At 40.8% G+C, this 25399-nt stretch overlaps 1 protein-coding gene across 2 annotated transcripts in view; it reads right to left on the bottom strand.

Moving 5' to 3' along the window:
• Positions 1–865: 865 nt before the first annotated feature.
• Positions 866–25399, bottom strand: part of tud (tudor domain containing protein) — a 66479-nt gene continuing 41945 nt past the window's right edge. For both annotated transcript variants that reach the window (XM_073989166.1, XM_073989167.1), the window contains exons 4-10: positions 19988–20146; positions 19345–19872; positions 10988–11048; positions 8042–10915; positions 7712–7958; positions 4827–5026; positions 866–4757 (exon numbers count right to left, since the gene is read on the bottom strand). In XM_073989166.1, coding sequence (XP_073845267.1) covers positions 874–4757; positions 4827–5026; positions 7712–7958; positions 8042–10915; positions 10988–11048; positions 19345–19872; positions 19988–20146 — 7953 coding nt within the window. In that variant the 3' untranslated portion in view covers positions 866–873. The remainder of the gene's footprint in view (positions 4758–4826; positions 5027–7711; positions 7959–8041; positions 10916–10987; positions 11049–19344; positions 19873–19987; positions 20147–25399) is intronic.

Raw genomic sequence — 25399 nt, 5'->3', positions numbered from 1 at the left:
TAAGGATTTAATTCAAAAAACAATTTCTTCCATAACAAAAGGTTTTTATTTTCGAATATAAAAAGAAATTTATTTATTATAATTTTTTTAATAAATAAAAAAATTAAAAATTCCTTAAAATGAAATTTGTGGTGTTTAGAAAAATTGAAAAAAAAATAACGAAACAAAAATCTTTATCGTTAATTTCTTTGTTATTTTTCGTTTATAATTTGTTTAAATAAATTAAAAATTGAATTTTCGTTTTTACCATTTTTTGTTATCAAAATTGATTTGGTTTTTTATTTGAATATTGTTTGAAACTAAAATAAAAATCTTCCTAAAAAATTATTTTTCAAATGCATTTCGAATTTCGATTTCTTTCCAGGTAGAAAAAATATTTTTCATTATTATACAACATTTTTGTTTTATTAATATTGTTTAAAACAATAAATAAAAATTTATTCATAAATTATTAGATTCATTCATTCATTGAGGCCATGTTACACACACATACTCGTACACATGTAGTAGTAAGAAATCATTTTCTTAATTTATATAAAGAATTAAATCCTTCGAGTTGCAGCAACAAATTGCCATGGAAGTAAGCACACATATAGGTTAAAAATACAGACTTCGGTTGAAAACACATCAACATCCACATCAGCCACTCACTATTCGAGAAAATTAAATTTCTCATTTTTTCAGTTTTTTCTTTTTAAAGGGAATTACAACTTCTATCCCTTGTATCATCATTTGATCATTAGTACCCCTTGTATCATAATTTCAGCAAAGCCTTGCTTTATAAGCTTTTTTTAAAGAAACAGGCTAATTTCTTTTGTTTTGGTTCTTTCTTGTAGTTTGCATTTTTCATTTAATTTTCTTGTAATTTTTGTTTTATTGTTCCTCACCACCATTACTTTGCTTTTCTCCCGCCGTTTCTTGTTCGATGGCATCAAAACCATTACTCAATGTACCCAGGCCACTGCTAGCATCGTTGCCATCACCTGCACCAGCACCATTCATCAATAAATTTTGCAATTCCTGGACAACATTCTTTTCCTGACAGAATAATCTCACAATATTAAGTTTATCACTGGATTTCAAAAACTCCAATTGGAATGTTTCAGAGAAACGTACATCGACAAATTGGGCAAATTGTTGTTGCACCTCTGCAGTTTGGGGACATGTAGAGTCCAAGGAACAATGTTTACTATAACGTTCCAATTTTAGCAAATTCTCCGGTAATTTACGCAATTTATCCGTTACGGAATTATTACCAAAATCAATGTAGTGTACCTCACATTTGTTATCTTCAAATATGGCAACAATTTCTGCTCTATAATAAGCACCATCTTCGGGAAATTCGGCAGCACATAAGGCTCCCACACTGATATCGGTAAACTCGGGGAAATTAGTTTCGGCATCAAGTAGAACATCGGTTACACTTTCCAAGGCCGAAACATCTTTGGTCAGTTGGACATAGAATGATTGGGGGGAGTTGACATGTATAATACTGCAGTCATGTAGTTCGGGTAAGGGCGAGAATGCCTCCTCAATGCCGGCAGCATCACTTTCAACAGCCTTTTGTAATTCCTCAGCCAGGTCTTTGTAATTTACTTGCAATTTGACAGTATGTAGGCGGGTTTCTTCATCCACAACATCTTCTTCAATGTCATAGTAATCACCAAAATGACTTTCAATGAGTGTGGCAAAGCGTTCTTCCAAGACTGAATCACCAACATTTGAGGGAATGCAATTCAATTGGCATTTCAAGGCCATTGATGGTATGGCTCTCAACTCTCCGGACATTTCACGTATTTCTGTAGTGGTTATGGTATTGCCAAAGTCCAAGAGGAATACTTCGTAACCCTTGTCATCGGCTAATATTTTTTCAATGCGTCCTCGATAGTAGCGATCATCTTCTGGGGCAAAAGCAATGCAAACCATATTCAATTCGGCCTGTTTTATAATGCCATATTCTGTCTTGACTTTGTGGTTACTCAAAGATTTGGTCAATTGCTCCATTTTACCAGAGTTTGATTTAAGTTGTATGTAAAAGTGTGATGGTGAAATGGCATGGGATATGAGACATGTCTTGGCTGCCTTTAGCAGTTCTTCTTCAGTCATAACAGCTTCTTGAGTCATTGTCTGGGTGTTGTGGTCAAGGCCCAATTGTTTGTTCAACAAATCACATAGATTTTCATTGCCATTTAAGGCCAAGACCTTTACCACAGCCGGAATATTGCCTTCAGCTTCACTCAGAATTCCCACACGTACCTGACCCTCCCATTGATTGACCAAATTATTGAAAATCTCTGTGGCAATTGAACCAAATTGCAAAAATTTGGCATAGTTTTCCAATTGGCAATGGATGGACAAACTCTTGATATCCAACAAATCTTGTGGCAATGTCTTCAATTCACTGGTCACTGCCTCGTTGCCAAAATCAATGAACAAAACACGATATTGTTTTTCGGGCATTATTTCCAAAATACGAGCCCTATACAAAGAGTTATCCTCTGGATAGACAGCAGCACAAAGTTGTAACTTTGCTGGTTTCTCCAATACCTCCATGTGGGTGGAATTTAACACATTGGTCATTTCCTCCAATTGGGCAGTGTCACGTGTAAACTGTACATAGAAATCACAAGGTGAATTGACATGTGACACAAATGCGTGGAGGCACTCAGTTTCACACACTGAAGTTTGCAGAGAAGAGCTGTTAAAACTGGTGTTCATCAAGTCTGCTCCGGTTTCTGGTAAGGGTTTCTTTTCACAAAGTTCCTGCAGATCATTGTTAATATTCTGGCCATCGATTAGCAGGTGTACAAGAGCATGATCCTTGGCTGGTTCACGCAATTCAACACTAAATATGGTCTCACCAGTGGCTACAATTTCCATGAACTTCTGTTCAGCCGCATCAGACCAGGCCTTGCAGTTCTCGGGTACCTCCAATGCACATTTCTTTGATAATGGTGGCAACTCAGCAATATCTTGGGAAATTTCCCTACACTCGGGGGTAATGCTGGTATTGCCATAGTCGATGAACAATACCTCATAACCATCGGGAACCTGCCTTACCAATTTTGCCCTATACCACATTTCATCATCGGGGAAGACGGCAGCCACAATTTTATTCTTTTCAAACTTCTCCAATTTCTTTAACTTCTCATTATCGGCCAAATAGATTTCAATCAATTCCAAGCCCTTGGAATCCTTCTCGTATTGTATATAGAAGTCCGATATGCCATTGACATGTGAGACATAACAATTCAAACCAGATTCAACCAATTCCAATGGTTTGGCATAGCCATTTTCAATAAGTTTCTCCGTAACATTTACACCCTCAATATACAAATTGACATAACTCTTTTTGAATTGCTCACCGTGGGTAATGAATTCATAGTCCAAAATTTTGTTGTAGGAATCATTGAAAATGCCATTGGCAGCATCTTGCCAATCCAATGTACCATTTGGTCGTATGGGTAAAGCACAAGGTATGCACAAAGGTTCTACATCAGGGAAGACCAACATTTCTTTGAGATCTGTGGTGTCGGTAACACAATCAGTGTTGCCAAAATCAATAAATTGCAGCACCATTAATTCGGCATCAAGAATCTTGGCACGATACCATTGTTTGTCCACTGAATACATGGAAATGCAGTAGGCACCATTGATGACGCGCATAAGAGGTGGCAAGGAACTGGCCACAATTTGTAGATTTTCTTGCAACTTTTGTAAATCCTTGACTTTGTCCATGGGATGTATAAAGAATTGGGCGGGATTGTCACAGTGGGCCAAGACAGCATGTTCCCAATCAGCAAATGGATTAACCACTGGTTCGGGAGTAACTGGTTTTTCAGGTTCTGGTGTAACTTCCTTGGCCGCAGCAGGGGCAGGAACGGAAACTGTAGTTGGTTTCTCAGTTTCATTTGATTTTTCGGGTACAGCTGGCTTTTTAACTTCTTCAGGTTTAGCTGTTTGCTGTTGAGTGGTGGCGGCGGTTGGAGCAACCGGTTCGACCTTTTTGTCTGCCACTTTTGTATCTTCCACTTTAATTTCATGTGGTTTCATCATATCCTTTTCCGCTGTGGTTTCCTTGGTCTTCTTTTTCTTTGGTGAAGCTACCTTTGCCTTCTTGTTTTTATCTCCCACAACTGCCACTACAGCTGCTGCCGCTGCTGCATTTGTTGTGGACTCCTCATCTTCATCCTCTATTGTCAAGTCAACACACTCAATGTACTCCAATTGATTTGGTTTCTCTTTTTCCAAGAGTTTCCGCATAAAGTCCAAATCACGTGACTTAATCAATTTCTGTTCCTTCAACATGTCAATCATGTTACGGCCATCGGCCATTACCAATTCAGCAATCAAATGATTATTTTTAACTTCTAAACATTTAACAGTGATTTCTTGATCCAAAGTCAAGCTGGTCAATTTGTTGATCACGACTATATCAGATTCATTGGTGGCGCCATTAGCAGTGGCTTGATTATTAGTAGATTTTTTACCCTTTTGTTTTTGTTGTGTTTCTGCCGATAGTGTTTTCAGTGGCAAATTTATTTCCACACCATAGGCATCCTTGTGCAAATAGAATTTCTCTTCCAATTGCTTAAGGTCTTTCTTTTCTACCATTTCTGTATTACCGTAATCAATGTAAAGAACTTCCACGGGACCTTCAGCAGATTTGTTGCTTATAATACGACCACGATACCAATTGCCATCGCTGCCTTTGGCTGCGCATACTTTTTCGGCTTCAAAAGATTGAAGTAAAGTACCTAAAAGGCGAAGAAGGGATATTCATTTAGTTGATTTAATTTTCATTGGGAGGAGGGCAAGTGATTTACCTTCATTTTCGTAATGATTATACATGTCATCCAGTAGTTGGGCCATTTCCATTTCGGTAGCAATAATTTGTCCATAGACGCGATATGGTGTCGATACATATCCAACACGTATCTTAAATGTGTCCAATAGAATCGGTGCAGTACAAATGTACCAGGGTATATCCTCTTTGAGTAATGGAAGCAGGGGACGTAAAAGGATTCTGTTAAACAATACAAGAATTAAAAACAAAAATATTAGCTAAAAAAAAGTAAAACGAACAGACAAGTAAAAGTGGTGTTAGGTTGGGTGGTATCTACAACCTGTTGAATCCTAAGGGCGTATTGTATTTCCCTTACATATAGAAGACCCCTGCCTTACATATAGGAGACCTCCGTAGGTGTCATCTATGGAATAGGAGACCTCCGTAGGGATCTTCTATACTAAATAAGGCTCATACCTAGGTCTTCTATACTATAAAAGACTCAAACGTAGGTCTTCTATTCTATAGAAGACTCTTACGGAGGTCTTCTATTCTATAGAAGACTTTTACGGAGGTCTTCTAATCTGTAGAAGACTTGTACGGAGGTATTCTATTCTATAGAAGACTCTTACGGAGGTCTTCTATTCTATAGAAGACTTTTACGGAGGTCTTCTATTCTTTAGCAGACTCTTACAGCAGTCTTATATTCTATAGAAGAATCTTACGGAGGTCATCTATTCTATAGAAGTCTTTTACGGAGGTCTTCTAATCTATATTCTCTAGAAGTCTCTTACGGAGGTCTTCTAATCTATATTCTATACAAGACTCCTACTTAGGTCTTCTATTCTATTGAAGACTCCTACGGATGTCTTCTATTCTATGGAAGACTCCTACGAAGGTCGTCTATTCTATAGAAGATTCCTACGGAGGTCGTCTATTCTATAGAAGACTCCTACGGAGGTCTTCTATTCTATAGAAGACTCCTACGGAGGTCGTCTATTCTATAGAAGACTCCTACGGAGGTCGTCTATTCTATAGAAGACTCCTACGGAGGTCGTCTATTCTATAGAAGACTCCTACGGAGGTCGTCTATTCTATAGAAGACTCCTAGGGCGGTCTTCTATTCTATAGAAGACTCCTACGGAGGTCGTCTATTCTTCTATTCTATAGAAGACTCCTACGGAGGTCTTCTATTCTTCTATTCTATAGAAGACTCCTACGGGGGTCTTCTATTCTATAGAAGACTCCTACGGGGGTCTTCTATTCTATAGAAGACTCCTACGGGGGTCTTCTATTCTATAGAAGACTCCTACGGGGGTCTTCTATTCTATAGAAGACTCCTACGGGGGTCTTCTATTCTATAGAAGACTCCTACGGAGGTCGTCTATTCTATAGAAGACTCCTACGGAGGTCGTCTATTCTATAGAAGACTCCTACGGAGGTCGTCTATTCTATAGAAGACTCCTACGGAGGTCGTCTATTCTATAGAAGACTCCTACGGAGGTCGTCTATTCTATAGAAGACTCCTACGGAGGTCGTCTATTCTATAGAAGACTCCTACGGAGGTCGTCTATTCTATAGAAGATTCCTACGGAGGTCGTCTATTCTATAGAAGACTCCTACGGAGGTCGTCTATTCTATAGAAGACTCCTACGGAGGTCGTCTATTCTATAGAAGACTCCTACGGAGGTCGTCTATTCTATAGAAGACCCCTACGGAGGTCTTCTATTCTAGGTCGTCTATTCTATAGAAGACTCCTACGGGGGTCTTCTATTCTATAGAAGACTCCTACGGAGGTCTTCTATTCTATAGAAGACTCCTACGGAGGTCTTCTATTCTATAGAAGACTCCTACGGAGGTCTTCTATTCTATAGAAGACTCCTACGGAGGTCTTCTATTCTATAGAAGACTCCTACGGAGGTCTTCTATTCTATAGAAGACTCCTACGGAGGTCTTCTATTCTATAGAAGACTCCTACGGAGGTCTTCTATTCTTTAGAAGACTCTTACAGCGGTCTTCTATTCTATAGAAGACCCCTACGGAGGTCTTCTATTCTATAGAAGTCTTTTACGGAGGTCTTCTAATCTATATTCTATAGAAGTCTCTTACGAAGGTCTTCTAATCTATATTCTATACAAGACTTCTAAGGAGGTCTAATATTCTATAGAAGACTACTATGTAGGTCTTCTATTCTATTGAAGACTCCTTCAGAGGTCTTCTATTCTATTGAAGACGCCTACGGATGTCTTCTATTCTATTGAAGACGCCTACGGATGTCTTCTATTCTATGGAAGATTCCTATACAAGTTTCTATAGAAGACTCCTAAGGAGGTCTTCTATTCTACAGAAGACTCCTAAGGTTCTATAGAAGACTCCTACGGAGGTCTTCTATTCTATAGAAGACTCCTACGGAGGTCTTCTATTCTATAGAAGACTCCTACGGAGGTCTTCTATTCTATAGAAGACTCCTACGGAGGTCTTCTATTCTATAGAAGACTCCTACGGAGGACGTCTATTCTATAGAAGACTCCTACGGAGGTCGTCTATTCTATAGAAGATTCCTACGGAGGTCGTCTATTCTATAGAAGACTCCTACGGAGGTCGTCTATTCTATAGAAGACTCCTACGGAGGTCGTCTATTCTATAGAAGACTCCTACAGAGGTCTTCTATTCTATAGAAGGCTCCTACGGAGGTCTTCTATTCTATAGAAGACCCCTACAGATGTCTTCCATTCTATAGAAGACCCCTACAGAGGTCTTCTATTCTATAGAAGACGTCGATTGAGGTCTTTTATTCTATATAAGAGCTTTCCGGAGCTCCTCCAGAATATCCCTAGAAAGGACTCATATTTCTATAGAAAACCCCTGCGGACATCCTATAGTAGACCACACGAGAGCAAATAATGAAATAGAAAGTATACTCACACTTTGTTATCGTTGACATCTTTAACATTCAAAACACAAGATTTTCCAGCATAGAATTGCTTGAATTTTTTGGCAACATCCTGATTGGATTTAACAAAACGTACATCATCATAGGAACACAATACCTCAATGTGTTTGATATTATCACAGCCGTAGAAAGGTAATTCAATTTTAAAGTTAAGCATATCTTTAATGGAAGATATTTTGGCACGTACTTGTTGGCCAGCCAATAAATCCAAGTGAAGTTCTACAAGAATACAAAAATGAAAAAAGAAACAAAATTTAAATTATTAAAAAAGACAAATCTCAACTTTATTTGTTGTACATTACCTGGACAAATGTATGTAATAAGCTTTTCATTTTTCAAAGTTTCCTTCAGGGAAACCTTGTTGACCATAACATTGACAAAGTACAAATCGTTTTGAGTACTCTTTTCAATATATTCACATTGCAGTGTAACACCCTGAGGCAAATACCTGTCCATACGATCAATAATGTATAGATGATCATAGTTCGAAACAATGCCATCAAAACCACACAGATAAGACATAATGGGGAAATCGGAGAATTTCTTTTCCACTGGCCAAATATCTTCTGAGGTGACCGTGTACATATTGCCAAAATCAACAAAGAGGACTTTATATTTGCGCAACATTTGATTACAGGCCAAAATGCGGGCACGATAGATAATATTGTCCTTGCGTTGACGGGCCATTACATAGGATCCGACACGCAACTGCAGTTGCTGTAACGGAAGTTTGCTATAGAATTGATGTATCTCTTTCATGAAACGTTCAAATTCTACGGAACGAGATTTCAATTGTGTATAGAATTGATGGGGTGATATCCACCATGAGATGATGACTTCTTCGCGACAAGGTGTTTCCAATGGCTTCACAGGGAATGCCTTATTTAATGGCACAAAGTTATAAACAGGAGTCTCCTTTTGTTTGGGTGCAGCAGCAGCGGCATTATTATCTTGAGATTTCTTAGATGTCTCACTGGAAGTATCTGTGGATTTCTTCGATGTTTCACTGTTAAATGATTTATTGTTCTGTTGCTGCTGCTGTTGTTGTTGTTGTTGGTGCTTCTGTTGCTGTTGTTGTGTGTGTTGTTTCAGTTGACTTTGTGAGAATCCTTGGGGGGCATTTTGTGGTCTCTGTTGTTTTTGTTGTTGTTGCTGCTGCTGTTGTTGTTGATTCTTTTGTTTATTTTGGAATCTTGGCGGAGTATTGGATGACATCATCTTGTTGTTACTGTAATTGCTGGTGGTGCTACGTTTGTCACTTGCCACCGAATTATTGGAGCTATGCTGTTGATACTGTTGTTGTTGCTGTTGTTTGTGATTCGGGTAATTTTTATAATATTGTTTACGTTGATTTTGCTGTTGTGATTGTTGTTGCTGTTGATTTTGTTTAAATTCACTGGAACTTGAACGGGAATCTCTGGTTTCAGCCATAGAACTATGTGAGCTATTCTTATCCCATTCCGAGGCAGAAACTGATCCCTGGAAGCTTTGATTATTGCGCAGTTGCTGCTGCTGCTGTTGAGCATGTTGTGTTTGCTGCTGTTGTTGCTTTTGCTTATTTTGCATACGCAACTCCTCACTATGGACCGTGGTTGAATTCAAAATTTGCCCCTTCTTACTGGAATGTACTGAGGTTACATCTGAAGCAATTGAGGGGGTCTTATGACCATTCTCAGCCTGTTGTGCTGCCAATGATTTGTGTACATTGAAATCATCCTTCTCCAGGGTTAGGTATTGTTCAAATGGCATCGATAATTTATACAACTTCTTCATAACATTCAAATCCTTGGTACAGAGGTTCACCAAATTAACACCATCTGGCTGTATACGAAATACTTTTACGGTAAATGATCTACGTTCACGATTTGATTCCTCGGCCAACATTTCAAATTGTGTTGTGGCCAAATCTTTGCTCAGCTCATTGTTCTCGAAACCCTTCAAGCAACACTGTACAGCTTGACGTGGCAATTTAAGATGCTTCTCAGCAATGGTACTCAGGAGATTCTTTGTTACCTTTTGTTCATAGCCAAAGTCAACGTGGCGTACGATAATTGCTGTGGAATCAGCTCTCATAACCTCAGCACGATACCATTCATTTTCATACTTCACAATACAAGGGGCACCCAGGGCCAAATGATTGGGTACATTTTGATTTTTGTTGTAATACAAAAACATATCATCCATAAGCTTTTCAAAAGACGGGATATTATCCACCTTCTGGACATAGAAATTTTTCGGTGAATCAATGTAACGAATCTCCACGACATCATTGTTACGCAAAGGCTCTGCCTTGGCATAAACCAAACGTGTCTTCTGTATCTGCCTTAGAACGTGTAAAATATTCTTTTCCTGCATATACAGTTCACAATACTGAACTAAAGGTGGACCTTCCAGAGGCATTACCTTTAGTTTACAATTCTTGTAAATGACCAAATCTTTGAAGGCCTTCTTCAAACTATCATCTATGGGTTCCAGCTCCTTGTGGCCCGACAAAGTGAAACGTATTGCAAATGCTTTGTATTTTAAGAACTCCTCTGGTATTTCATAGAGATCTCTAAAGTGTACCATTTCGGCATTACCATAATCAATGTAGGCAACTTTACAGGCCATTGGTTGAACGCCGGTAATTAAAGCACGATATAGCTGCCCATCTTCGGAGTAGCGTGCAATGCAAGCTGTGCCCAACATGGGTTTATCGCTAAACGGTTTCAATTCCACCTTTTCGATACGATTCATCATATCGGTTAGATCATCTTGATGTGTAACCAATTGGACGGAAAACAGGAAGGGACCATTCTCTACAAAACTAATACTAACATCGTAAATTTGACCCACTACCAAATTGTTGGATTTAAATGTGGCCGGAGTGGTACGTCGGGGTGGTGATAGGGCAGTTGTTGCCACTGCAGAAGGAGTCATGGTACTACTACCGTTATTCATGGCACTAAGGGTCTGTTGTTGCTGCTGAAGATGTGCTGCGGGTGGTGGTGGTCTTTGATAGCGTGCATTATAAACATTAAATTGTGGCACAGAGGTTGGCATAACACCAGGCAGACCATTGTATGCTCCTCCTGGTGTTGCGGCAGTGACTAATGTATGATGATGATGTGGCGGCGGTTGTTGTTGAGCATAATGTATTCCGGTATAGGGAATGCGATTATTTTGTAAATGAATGCCTAAAAAAGAGGTAGGCAAAGAGATCGTTTAAAAAAATGTATCTTGGAGTAAAGGATAAACAGAAACGTTACCTTGCATCATTGATCTTAGGTTACCAATTGACTGAGGCATACGAGGCTGCACAGGACCGGACTAGAAGAAGAATGAGGGAAAATTAATAATTATCAAAGAGATATAAACAAAAAGTTAAAAAAAAAAACGGAAGCACATAAAAAACGGATGCACTCAAACGGCTTTTCTTGGTCATATACTTGCAAATACCTTACAAGAGAAAATTCATCCAAACCATGTTGAAAATTCCAAGTGACAAACCTGCTCTTGCAAATTTTATTAATGTTGTGGGACAGAGCAAAGGAGAGTGACATCAAATTAATAATTTGTTTCTTTCCAGATACTAAACTGACCAAAATTCAGAGAGTTTACCAGCAATAGAACCAGATAACTGCCCCCAATCCTTATGATTTTCTTCGGGTAGTATAACGGATTTTTTGCGGAACGAACGAAGCTTATGTGATATGCTGTACTTTCGTTTTTCTGCTTAATCTGGTTCTGCGTGGGTCTATCTCCAGTTTTAGGAATGTGGATGCCTCGATGAGAAATTTACTAAAGATAGTTAAGTAGGTTTGTTGCAGCGTGTTGTGTAGATCACATGTTTTGCACGGTGTCATTGATCCTTGCGTTATAGCAATTCAGTCGGTTGCACCATACCGACCGCAGTTAGCCAAAAATACTCCAGTTTGTTGTGGCAACTCACGTTCCTCAGCTGTAATAGATGGGGAATGTTCTCTCATAGTTGTTTATGCCATCTGCGACAGCATCCGTGTGTGAATGCTTTTTAAACCTGCTATCAAGCCTATCAGGGCTTGTTGACCTAGGGGTTCTCTCTTGTAATGTTGGACCTCTCTTTCAAGACTCATCTCCTGACATACATGGGGTCCACAACCATATGGTGATTAGGATGGCTCTCATGGTAACTCTCGAACGAATACTGCAACGAGAGTACTCCAATGTGTTGCTGTACTAGAAGAATATTTGACTGCTCATGTAAATGATCAACTGAAGACATGAGAAGGCTCCCAGTTGCAGTTCTAAGGGCGGCATTCTGTTTTAATTAGTTTCTCGCTGGAATCTAGCTTAATGACCACACAGCCACCAGTATGTCTTTGGTAGAAGCTCTTCTGACATATCGGCTGTGGTGCGGCTTCTCTTTCATCGAACTTTTCTTCTTCCAAATTCAATTTTTTTACAACAACAATGGGAAATTAAAATTAATATTAACAAGTAAAAAAGTATCGGTCGGCTTTGCCTCAGCCTGTGTGGATTGAAATACTTTTTTTTTTTTCAAAAAAAAAATGTATGGGCGTATGAACCGACAGAAATATGGATTGGATTAAAGCTAAACAAGTAAAAAAGTATCAATCGGCTTTGCCGACAGAAATATACCATCAGCCTGTGTATATTGAAACAATTTTTTCCCACAAAATGTATTTATTTAGGGGGTTTTAAAAATGTTGAGCGTTTGAACCGACAAAAATGTTTATTAGGATTAAATATGAAAAGTTTTGCGGAGGAGATACTAAAAGGAATGGATCGACATTGACCGTTATGGAAGTGGATCTCCAGCCACAACATATGGTGCCATAGGGGGTTTTTACACTCTTCGGGCTGTTTGCTCATGAAGTATGGACTTGCCACTAAAAAAAACTTTTACCATCGTAATTGAAGCAGCGAATGCAAGTTGCTTCAACAAAAATCAAAGTGATTCGATAGCAGGTCTTAAAGTGAACTTATCCGAAATTTTGTATGAGAGGTACCGAATGGTGTGGACAAATATAGTCCATATTTGAACCTGATCTATATCTGGTAGATATATTAGGATGTGTAAAGTATAGAGCAATTCGGGCACTCCCTTGAAGAGTTTCCGTACGAAAAAATTTTCCGAACATTTTTGAACTTTTGTGGGGGAGGTACCTGAAGGAGTGGACCGATATGGCTTATCTTCAAACTTAAACTATGTTTGGACAAAATATTACTAAGGCCATATTTTGGACCGAATCGGCATATCCGCTCGAGAGTTATCTTGCGCTATAACCACCTCACACGGTGTCATAGGGTTTTTTTGCAACGTTCATGCTATTTTCTCAGGAAGTATGGACTTGCCCCTAATGAAACTTGTACCGTTGTATGGAGGGCAGTGAATACAAGTTGCTAAAACAAAAATCAAAGCGATTCGAGAGATGGCCCTAAACTGAACTTTTCCGAAATTTTGTGTGGGAGGTACCCGAAGGAGTGAACCTATTGAGACCATATTAGAACCTCACATTACTCTGGTAGAAGGTTTACGCTATACAAAGTATGGACCAAATCGGTCACTCCCTTCAAGAGTTATCGTGCGCACAAACTTTCCGAACATTTTCGAACTTTTGTGGGGGAGGTACCGGAAGGAGTGGACCGATGTAGCTCATCTTCGAACTTAAACTAAGCTTAGGCAAAATATTATGAAAGCCAACATTTGAACCGAATCGGTTCATCTGTTCGAGAGTTATCGTGCGCTCCAGCCAGCAGGACAGACAGACAGACGGACGGACATGGCTAGATCGACTCCAAATTGTCTGAAACACATTTCGTCCAAACATACTTGGGGTCTAAAACCATTATTTCGATGAGGCAAATTTTCATCGTATCAAAGTGTATATACCCTCCTTAGCCTAAAGGCTGAGGGTATAAAAATTTGCGGGGGATATCGATAGATAGGGCTTTTGTACCATACTAGCTCACAAAAAGCATAATATCGGGCCACTAGGGAAACCTTCAGTAATAATGTCCAAAGGATCCTCGAACAGACCCTCAACTACAAAAATGTGTTGAACATTTGTATGAGTGGTACCCCAAGTATTGGACCGATAGGTCCCAAATTTGAACATAAACTAAGCTTGGACAAAAAATTTCGAAATCGAAAATTTGGACCAAATCGGTTGATACGTTTGTGAGATATTGCGCTTATCATTTTAGCAAACATTTTCAAACATTTGTGGGAGAGGTACCGGAAGCAGTGGACATATAAGCACTACCATCGAATTTCATCTAATATTCGAAGAAATATTACGATATCCAAAGTGTAGACGAACGCAGTATTCGGTTCGAGCTCTACAGCCACTACATATGGTGCCATAGGGTTTTTTTTTTTTTAACTTTCGGGCTGTTTTCTCAAGAAGTATGGACTTGCCCATGAAAAAACGTTTACTGTCGTAATTGAAACATAGAATGCAAGATGCGTCAACAAAAATCAAAGTGATTCGAGAACAGGTCTTAAAGTGAATCTATCCAAAATTTTGTGTGGGAGGTAGCCGAAAGACTGAACAAAACAAATATAGTCCATATTCGACCCTGATCTATATCTGGTAAATATATTAGGATATGTAAAGTATGGACCAAATCGCTCACTCCCATCCAGAGTTATCGTGAGCACAATTTTTCCTAACATTTTTGAACTTTTTTGGGGGAGGTACCTGAAGGTGTGGACCGATATGGTTTATCTTCGAACTTAAACAATGTTTGGACAAAATATTACGAAGGCCAAATTTTGGACCGAATTGGCAGATCGGTTCGAGATTTATCTTGCGCTCCAACCACTACACACGGTGTCTTAGGGTTTTTTCACCTTTCAGGCTATTTTCTCAGAAAGTATAGACTTACCCCTGATGAAACTTGTACCGTCGTATGGGGGACAGTGAATACAAGTTGTTACAACAAAAATCAAAGCGATCCGAGAGCAGGTCCTAAACTGAACTTTTCCGAAATTTTGTGTGGGAGGTACACGAAGGAGTGGACCGATTGAGTCCATATTGGAACCTCATCTAAGTCTGCTAGAAATTTCACGATGTACAAAGATTGGCCAAATTGGTCGGTTGTTCCCTTCAAGAGTTATAGTGCGCACAAATTTTACGAACATTTTCGAACTATTGTGGGGGAGGTACCGGAAAGAGTGGACCGAAATAGCTCATCTTCGAACTTAAACTAAGTTTGGGCAAAATATTACGAAAGCCAAAATTTGAACCAAATCGGTTCATCCGTTCGAGAGTTATCGTGCGATCCAGCCAGCAGGACAGACGGACGGACATGGCTAGATCGACTCCAAATTGTCTGAAACACATTTCGTCCAAATATACTTGGGGTCTAAAACCATTATTTCGCTGAGGCACATTTTCATCGTATCAAAGTGTATATACACTCAAATTGAATATTTTTCCATTGCGTTGTACTTTTATAGTCGCGGACCAAAGTGGTGCCGCATTGGCGCCACAGACCGTTTTTCGAAGATAGCTGTGACATGCACGGATGACATGAACATGCTGTCAAATGTGACCCCTAGAATTTTGGTGTAATTCCTCTACCATCGACCATGACATTCAACTCAGTTGTCACTCTGCCGTCCATGTGGTGAACAGAGTGGCCTCGTAGATTTAGTGGCGGATATTTGCATATTCCTCTCGTGGAAAAAGGTGGAAAGATCCGTCAAATACGAGTTCAGCCTTTCACAAATAACATGAGGGAAGGTACCTGACGTCAAAACCGTACACTCATGCCCATCCGTTACGGTCTCAATGCGGGGATGGAATATAGGAGAATTAGATGTTAAAAGTTCCAGAGGTTAAACAGTTCCAAAGGTGGAATGCTTTGGGAACTCCTTGTTTCACTGTACGGGGCTTGGACTTCTTGTTTCTGAGTTCCAAGTACGACTGCCGTCCAAAAATACAATTCATTATCCAGCGTTTCAAACTTGATCGTTAGTCCGCCAAATATCCTATAACAGCGTGAAGTTCTTCACAGTATCAAAGGCTTTCGATGTGTCGAGCTCCATCCTCACTGTTTTATCTCACATCTTGCTCTGGTTGACTCGACTAATATGTATGGAGAGTGCGTGCAGTGCTGTGCTGTTTACGGAACCCATGCTGATGATAGCCAACTGAATAGCTATTTATGACGGTGGGGGAAAAGAAAAACCTCAGGAGTTTTTGCTACGGGCGAGTCTTTGCTATATACGATTAACTTTTGGTGACATCCTTCAGTACCGAGACCATCGCCATTTTTCCAGACTTCGGGTGCTAGCGACAGGTTGAGCACTTTAGAGAGTCGAGTATCTCTCACACATTCTCCGACACATTGTTTAACAGAATTACCGTGGAGATTCCACCAGGGCTCAACGCTTGTACAAACACAAACATAGGTACACTGAGGTGAGGGCTCAACGCTTTGGATGATTTAGCATACCTGATGACATCGGCAGGAAGATATCTGATGCGACGTTGTACTCTGTGTACTGTCTCTCCTGGGGTGCTCGAAAAACAACCCCTAAGAGACTGATAACCTCCAGGCTCATCAAGTACACTAAGGGCAGCATCTGCAGCTGTAATCTCCAAGCGAAAATGCTTTCAAAGGTGAAGTGGTCTCCAGGTGGAGTGTCTGTTGTTCCTGTTGTTGTTGTTGTAACAGTGTTTTTTATTATGTTTGTATGTTCGTTCCTCTGTTCAATCTGGCTCTGTTCCAGAAAAATGGCTGCTTCGATGGGATGTAGCCACAGATCCATTGGAGTTAGATGGGAAGGTTTGGCGGGGCAGTTGAAAAGGTGTTCTGTGTTGTGCGGGCCCATGCCGCATACTGGGCAGATGTCTTGCACGCCGCGCTCGATTTCAGCCCAATAAGAATTTAGGCGGCTGCAATATCCCGAGCGTAGTTGAGCCAAAACTACTCTGGTATGTCGTGGCAGCTGACGCTCCTCAGCTGCGATAGATGGGGGATGTACTCCGAGTACTTTATTCACACTATAATTGCTTAAGGTCTTGGCAACTTCGTCCGTGTGAATTCTATTCAAATCTGCTTCATATGCTTGTTGATCTAGGGGTTCTCTCCTGTATTGTTGGACGTCTCCCTCTAGAGCATGGATATCCTTCCTGATCTGCCTGAATGTGTCGGCCCTACCCACAAGATGCTGATTGAGATGGCTCACACGGTAACATCCAAGCAGGTACTGCAACGAAAGCATCTAATTGTGTTGCTTTACTGGAAGAATCTTTGCCTCCTCATGTAGATGGTCCACTGAAGATTTGAGGAGGCACCCTGTTGCTGTTCTCAGGGCGCCATTCTGGCAAGTTTGAATCTTTTTCCAATTCGTATCACATAATCTCGGGGACCAGACTGGAGCCGCATAGCTTACCACAGACCGACCTATCGCGTTATATGCGGTCAACAAGGTTTCTTTATCTGCACCCCAAGTGCTGCCGGCTAGGGACTTGAGGACCTTGTTCCTACTTTTCAGCTTGTCGCAGGTAGCTGTGGCGTGTGTGCACGACGTAAATGTACCCAACAAAATGTTTGCCTCCAAAGATGCAGTTAAATTATATGTACAAGTAGTCTGGAAGTGCATCCAATTATGCATTTTCACTCATGATTTTTACAAATGCGTGACTACTGAAAGATGCACTCCATAGCACTGCATTTTAACTAACCCTTTGGCACTGAATTTTAACTGACCCTTGGCACTGCATTTTAACTGCAAATGGATGTGATTCTTTGGATTGCATCCAAAAGCGGTTAAAATGTGAGGAATGGAGTTCCTTTTTCATGACTCCGTTTGAACTGCATCAAAACATGCCGTGATAGAAGTAGTATACATTGCACTGCTTCCAATTTATTTTGCTGGGTAGTGTCGAATGTGACCCCTAAAATTTTAGGGCAGTTTGTGCTACCTTCTGCTACCGTCGACAACGACATTCAACTCACGTCCAAACTGCGCTATCCATGTGGTGAACAGAATGGCTGTAGATTTTGTGGCGGAAATCCGCATATTCCTCGAATGGAAAAAGGTAGAGGTTAAACAGTTCGGAAGATATCACCCCACCTTGGGGAACTCCCTGCTTCACTCTACGGGGTTTGGACTTCTTATTCCTGAATTCCACGTACGACTGGCGTCCACACATATAGCTGACTATCCAACGTTTCAAGTTTGGCCGGAGGGTTGTCTGCTCAATGTCCTCAAACAGTGCGGATTGCCTGACTGTATCAAAGGCTTTTGATAAGTCAAGCGCCACCATTACTGTTCTATCGCACGGTCGTCTCTGGTTAAGTCCTTGACAGATATATGCGGTAATGGCGTGCAGCGCTGTTGTCGTGCTGTGCTGCTTACGGAATCCATTCTGATGATCGGCAACTTGATAGCTATTTCTGATACTGGAGAGGAGTAAGTAAGTAAGGCCTCAAGGGTCTTTGCTACGGGCGACAAAAGCGAAATCGGCCTGTACGATTCACTTTTGCTGGCATCCTTGCCCGGCTTCCGTTGTGGGACCACCCTGCTCATTTTCCAGACTTCGGGAACAACGAGGGTGGCTAGCGACAAGTTGAGAACTTTAGTGAAACACTTCACTCCCGGCTCATCCAGCTGCTTCAGCATTACCATGGAGATTCCATCAGGGTCCAACGCTTTGGATCATTTAGCGTTTCTGATGGCATTGGCAACATCATCCATTGTAAATTGTGGTGGTTCATCCTCGGCAGGAAAAGATCTGATGCGACGTAAACTCTTCTCTTCGCCCTGTCACTCGCGGGGTGCTCGACAAACTGTCGATTGACTCTGGGGTCATTGGGGTTGGCACGACGAAGCTCATCACGCTCATTTGCTAATCACGTCGCCTCTGCTGGAAAGTTTGGTCTTACTTCGGGTATTCGACCAGCAGGAATATGGCGAGCGGCTGCAGCAGTGATGATGTCTCGGAACGTCCTTTCCGCTACCCGAACATCAGAAGGATTGAATGTGCGGCGTTCAGAGGTGATGAAGTCGGGTGTACAGATGTTGTTCCTGTGACCGTGCATGCTGGAACTTAACCAAACCTTAGGTCGTCAATATGCTCCTGGACGGAAAGTTGAAACTAGGATTCCTTTTTTGGCAAGACAATTAACGGGTAAAATAAGTTGAGGGGTATTCTTTCCATTGTTGAAAATCTGATGTTGTCTATGCTGAGAATCGAGGCGGGCGTGCCATGCCATTGCACATCGGTAGTATCTGTAAATATTTTTCATACTTCCAGCAACAAAAATCTTAACCTAGTTTTGACAAATCCCATATCTTTTAATCATTTAACTTAAAAAAAAAACTACATTTGTCTGTCTAATATTTCCAACATAAACAAACGCCAAACTATGCAAGGTGCATCTGCCTTCATCGCTCATTAATTCCGGAAACCATAATTTATTACAACAAGATGCAACTGCAATTTGTAATGCAACTGTGTTTAGAAAGTACAAATTTGACATGGACCACAACAAACAAAGGGAAACCCGAAAACAAACAATTCAAATAAAACCAAAGAAATGTTGGCGGAAAAAATATCTCAAGGAAGTGGTAAACTGCTTTCTTTCTCTCAATACTACTCACCATTATAATATTTCGCATATTTCCATGTTGGACTGCAGCCATATGCATGTGTTGCTGTTGTTGTTGCAGATGTGGATGTTGTAGCTGTTGGAGGCGAGCTGAAAGAGAACTTCTACCAGCCAACATCTGTTGGGGATGGCCAACACCTGCTGCTGCAGGCATCATATTATTATTGGAATTTATAATTGATGATTGTTGTTGCTGTGGCGGATGATGTGGTGTTGGTGCTACTGATGTTGGCTTTTGTTGTTGTTGTTGCTGCTGTTGTTGATAATTTTTGTTGTAGTAATTGTTATTATTGTTGTTGTTAATATTCTTTTGATTATTCATATTTAATGTTGGCATATTATTATTATTGAGGGCGGCAGCTTGTTGCTGCTGTTTTTGTTGTTGTTGCTTAAGAATTTTCGAAAAGTTCTCAAACAACAAATCGTTGGCAATGGGTGCACCCATTGTCTTTTGATGAATAAGAAATTCAGCAATGTTGAATTCTTTCCATTTCATTGTTATGAATTTAAATTGATTAAACTGCAGAAAGAAGAGACAGAGAGCGAGGGAGGAAGAAGAGAAAACAAACATTAACTCCTGTTTTAGACCAATAATTGTCTCCAAATATGGATGGTTGTCTTTGAAAGCTACTTACTTCTTTTATAATGGAAACCTCTACCGTATGATGAGAAATCATTCGTGTCAATTCATCCAATTGTGATTTCTTCCAGTCTTCACAAATGCCCAAGACTATATATTGGGAGCACATAGCGGGGACATTTATAATTTCTTCTGGATTTTGTGGAAATAGTAACTGTAAGGAGAAAAAGGGGAAAAGGAAAATTATTTACACAAATCTATAAAATTGAATCAACGATTTCTTATTTCCTATGGGAAAAATGAATAACAACAAAAGTAAAAACAAGTAATTAAAAAGTACCAGTCGACTTGCCGACAGAGATATACCCTCCGCGTGTGTGAATTGAAACCTTCATCTATGGACAATATAGTATCGAATACAGGCTACGCAACCAAAATCCTTTTCCAAAATAATTATGTATTTAGGACGTTTTCAGATTTTGTGTCCCTTTTTAGACGTATGAACTTGCCGACAAAAAAATACATTTGGAAGTGGATCTTATTTTGGGATTCATATCTATCATATCAACTTATAATTTAGAGCTCTTGAATCATAATGTCAGGAAAAGCATGGACTTGCTTGCGAAAAACATAAAATCTCCGTAAATAGGACCACAAGGTGTAATAATTTCTTAAGAATCTTCTAACAGACCTTAAGCTTCACTTAACTATAATGTTGAACTTTTGGCAGGTAACACAAGTAGTGTACCGATATGGCCATTTTCGAACTTAAACTAAGTTTGTATAAAGTGTGGACAAAATCGGTATGTCCGGTCAAAAGATAACGCTCGCACCATTTTACCGAATATTTTTGAAATTATGTGAGCGAGGCACCGGAAGGAGTGGACCGATAAGCACCGAAATTTTATTATCGCAGAAATATTACGACATTCTAAGTGAGCGCTCGAACCACTACTCATGGTGTCTAGACTGACCCCAAAAAAAAAACTCCTATCTAAATTGTTCCCATTTGATTCAAAAACCTTATATATGAAATTTTATGGTTAACGTTATCCCGTCCGTGCCCACCTAACGATCTCTGTTTCCATAGTAATTTGTGTGGTACCAAAGGTGCATTTTCATGAAAATTCTCTAAAATCAATAATGACCCTATCGATTTTCAGGAATTCGCTATACAGGCCAAATTTTTTTCCAATCGATGAAAAAATTTTAACAGTTCATTGTTCATGGCCCTCCATCCATCAATCTGTGGTAATCACTCCAATAATAATTGTTCCACAAACATCCCCGAAAGGACAAGGCAAACATCTCTCATATCAATGAGTACACCCCGATTCATAACAGCTCAATGATATGGGACCTACAGTTTATCGCTGAGTCCGAACGGCGTGTTCTAAGACACCACTTGTAGAGAAGTTTTTACATGGCTGAAATACTCAGGAAATGTCGCCAACATTACTGAGGGGTATTTTGCCACCTTTGAAAATTTGATGTTGCGTAGCCGTGAAATCGAACCCACGATCTTCAGCGTGTAAGGCGGGTGTGCATACCATTGCACCACGGTGGCACCCAACTGGTCATAGGGGACTTTAATGCTCATCATGAATTGTGGCATTTGGGACTAGGTAATGACCAGAGGGTATAGCGTTGGTTGAGCATATTTAAAACTTTATGATTTGCCCGGCCAATTAGGACGCTCCTACCAGAAAACGCCATAGCTCGCCAGACATAACCATAATGTAACTTGTCATATCTCAAGATTCAGACGATATCTCCTTATAATCGTCTCCATCATACGACTGTCCGACTTCGTCACCACCACTGAACGTTGCACTTTCATAAATCATGCTCAACACTTCCTATGTTTGGGTAGCAGAAAGGTTGTTCAGAGAAAACATCACAGCTGCAGCCGCTCGTTATATACCTGCTGATCGAATGCCCAAAGTGAAGTCGAATTTCCCATCAGAAGCGGTTAGGACTAGCAAATGGCCAAGTGGTTAAATCATCTGAAGAGTTGCAACATTGGAGGCGGAATAAATGAATTTTGGGCAACGTCTAAGTCAGCTTCGAACCCTGGGAAAAGGGAAGATAGGACCTCATTCACGGTTGGCGACGTTACACTGACTGACAGGGCAAAGTGAAGACTACTAAGTCCCATTAAATCTCTTCCTGTCGAGGATGAACCATCACTATAAACAGTGGATGATGTTGCGAATGTCATTGGGAATGTTAAATCATCGAAAACGTTAGGCTCTGGCGGTATCTCCATGGTAATGCTGAAACAGCTGTATAAGCACGGAGTTGAGTATTTTATGAAAGTTCTCAACCTGCCACAAATATCGTTTCGAAGTCTTGAGTAGTTCGATTTGCAATTTATTATTAATCTGCCCTAGGGCTTAAAATTGCATTTTATGAAAGAAATAAATAGCCAGGTTGGCCCCGCTACTGAAACAAGGCAAGGACGCCAACAAATGTGAACCAAACAGACTGATTTATCGCCGTAGCAAAGACCCTTGAGTCTTTATCCTCCACAGCGTTAGAAATAGCTATCAAGTTGCCGATCATCAACCAGATAGAATAGTGATGGTGTCGCTTGACTTGTCAAAAGCATTTGACTCTGTCAAGCACTCAACAACACTGTTTGAGGACATCGAGGACATCAATTATATTTGTGGACTTCAATCTACGTGGAATTCAGGAACAAGAAGTCCAAGCCCCGTAGAGTAAAGCAGGGAGTTTCACCGATTTCGCTTTTGTCGCCCGTAGCAAAGACACTTGAGGCCTTGCTCCTCCCCAGTATCAAAAATAGCTATCAAGTTGCCGATCATCAACATGGATTCCGTAAGCAGCACAGCACGACAACAGCGCTGCACGCCATTACCACATATATCTGTAAAGGACCCAACCAGAGACGGCCGTGCGATAGAACAGTGATGGTGGCGCTTGACTTATCAAAAGCCTTTGATACAGTCGGGCACTCCACGCTGTTTGAGGACATCGAGCAGACAACCCTCCGGCCAAGCTTGAAACGTTGGATAGTCAACTATATGTGTGGACGCCAGTCGTACGTGGAATTCAGGAATAAGAAGTCCAAACCCCGTAGAGTGAAACAGGGAGTTCCCCAAGGTGGGGTGATATCTCCGGAACTGTTTAACCTCTCCCTTTCCTGTATTCCACCTCCTCCAGACGGCATTGAGATCGTGACGTATGCGGATGGGGTGCAGATAAAGAAACCTTGTTGGCCACGTATAACGCGATAGGTCGGTCTGTGGTAAGCTATGCGGCTCCAGTCTGGTCCCCGAGATTGTGTGATTCGAACTGGAAAAAGATTCAAACTTGCCAGAATGCCGCCCTGAGAACAGCGACAGGGTGCCTCCTCAAGTCTTCAGTGGACCATCTACATGAGGAGGCAAACATTCTTCCTGTAAAGCAACACAATGAGATGCTTTCGTTGCAGTACCTGCTTGGATGTTATCGTGTGAGCCATCCCAATCACCATCTTGTGGGTAGGCCCGGCCCATTCAGGGAGATCAGGAAGGATATCCATGCTCTAAAGGGAGAGGTCCAACGATACAGGAGAGAACCCCTAGATCAACAAGCATATCAAGCAAGATTGAATAGCATTCACACGGACGCAGTTGCCAAGGCCTTAAGCAATTATAGTGTGAATAAAGTACTCGGAGTACATCCTCCATCTATCGCAGCTGAGGAGCGTCAGCTGCCACGACAAACCAGAGTAGTTTTGGCTCAACTACGCTCGGGATTTTGCAGTCGCCTAAATTCGTATTGGGCGGAAATCGATCGCGCCGTGCAAGACATATGCCCAGTATGCGGCATGGGCCTGCACGACCCACAACACCTTTTTAACTGCCCCGCCAAACCTTCCCATCTAACTCCAGTGGATCTGTGGCTACATCCCATCGAAGCAGCCACTTTTCTGGAACTGGAGATAGACCCAGAGCCAAATTGAACAGAGGAACGAACAAATAAACATAACAAAAACACTGTTACAACAACAACAACAACCACATATAACGCTATAGGTCAGTCTGTGGTAGGCTTTGCAACGCGATGAAAAAAAATTCAAACATTCACGTCGCCACAGGTATCTGCGACAAACTGAGATGTAGGAACAAGGTCCATGTGGGTGCAGATAAAGAAACCTTGTTGTCCATGCGATAGTTCGGATTGTGATAAGCTATGCTGCGCGGAGTGAACAGCGAATATAAGTGCAACGGGACTGAAACATATTCAAACATATCAGAATGCCGCCCAGAGAATTACAACAGGATGTCTCCTCATGTCACCAATGGACGGACATTCTACCTGAGGAGATAAAGATTATTCTAGTTAAGCAACACCATATTGAGAAATTAAATAAAAGACAAAACAAGTAAAAAAGTGTCAGTCGGCTTTGTCGACAGATATATACCCACAGCCAATGTGAATTTACACTTTCATCTACGGACAGATCGAATGAATTTAAGGTCTCTTTCGAATTATGTGGCCCCTTTTTGGACATTTGAACTTGCCGACAAAATGTGGATTAGGAATTAACTGCACTCAGACACAAATGTTGAACTTTTGTGGGGGAGGTACCCATATGGAGGACCGATATGGGCCATTTTAGAAGTTAAACTAAATTTTGACAAAATATGAGGAAATTCAAAGTTTGGACTAAATTGTTACCCCGTTCAAGAGATATCGTCCCACCGATTTATTGAAATTTTTTAAATATTGGGGAGAAGTACCGGACATTGTGTGTCGGTATTGCCCCATGAAACTTAGTTTGGACAAAATATGACGAAGGCCAGACTTATCGTGCTCTCCAGCCACTACACATGGTGCCATAGGGGGTTTCTACACCTTTCGATCTGTTTGCTTAAGAAGTATGGACTTGCCCCTGAAAAACTTTTACTGTCGTAATTGAGGCAGCGAAGGAAAGATGCTTCAACAAAAATCAAAGGTCTTAAAGTGAACTTATCCGAAATTTTGTGCGGGAGGTACCCGAAGGAGTGGACAAATATAGTCCATATTCAAACCTGATCTATATCTGGTACACATATTAGGATGGGCAAAGTATGGACTAAATCGGTCACTCCCTTCAAGGGTTATGGTGCGAACAACTTTTTCGAACGTTTTTAAACTTTTGTGGGGGAGGTACCTGAAGGAGTGGACCGATATGGGTTATCTTCGAACTTGAACTATGTTTGGACAAAATAATACTAAGGCCAAATGTTGGACCGAATCGGCAGATCCGTTCTAGAGTTATCTTGCGCTCCAACTACCTCACACGGTGTCATAGGGTGTTAGGGTTCTACTGTAAACAATCAGAAACTAGGCATCATTGTTATTATACATACACACACACACACTTGCTACCCTCATGCTATACTCTTTCTCACTCAGTCAGTCTCTTTCAGTCATTCAGACAACACAGTCATTGTATTACACCACAAGTATTAAC

This window comes from Musca autumnalis, unplaced genomic scaffold, assembly GCF_047663935.1.
Source record: "Musca autumnalis isolate F117 unplaced genomic scaffold, ASM4766393v1 scaffold_5, whole genome shotgun sequence".
Lineage (NCBI taxonomy): Eukaryota > Metazoa > Arthropoda > Insecta > Diptera > Muscidae > Musca > Musca autumnalis.
This window is presented reverse-complemented; position numbering and strand designations above follow the sequence as displayed.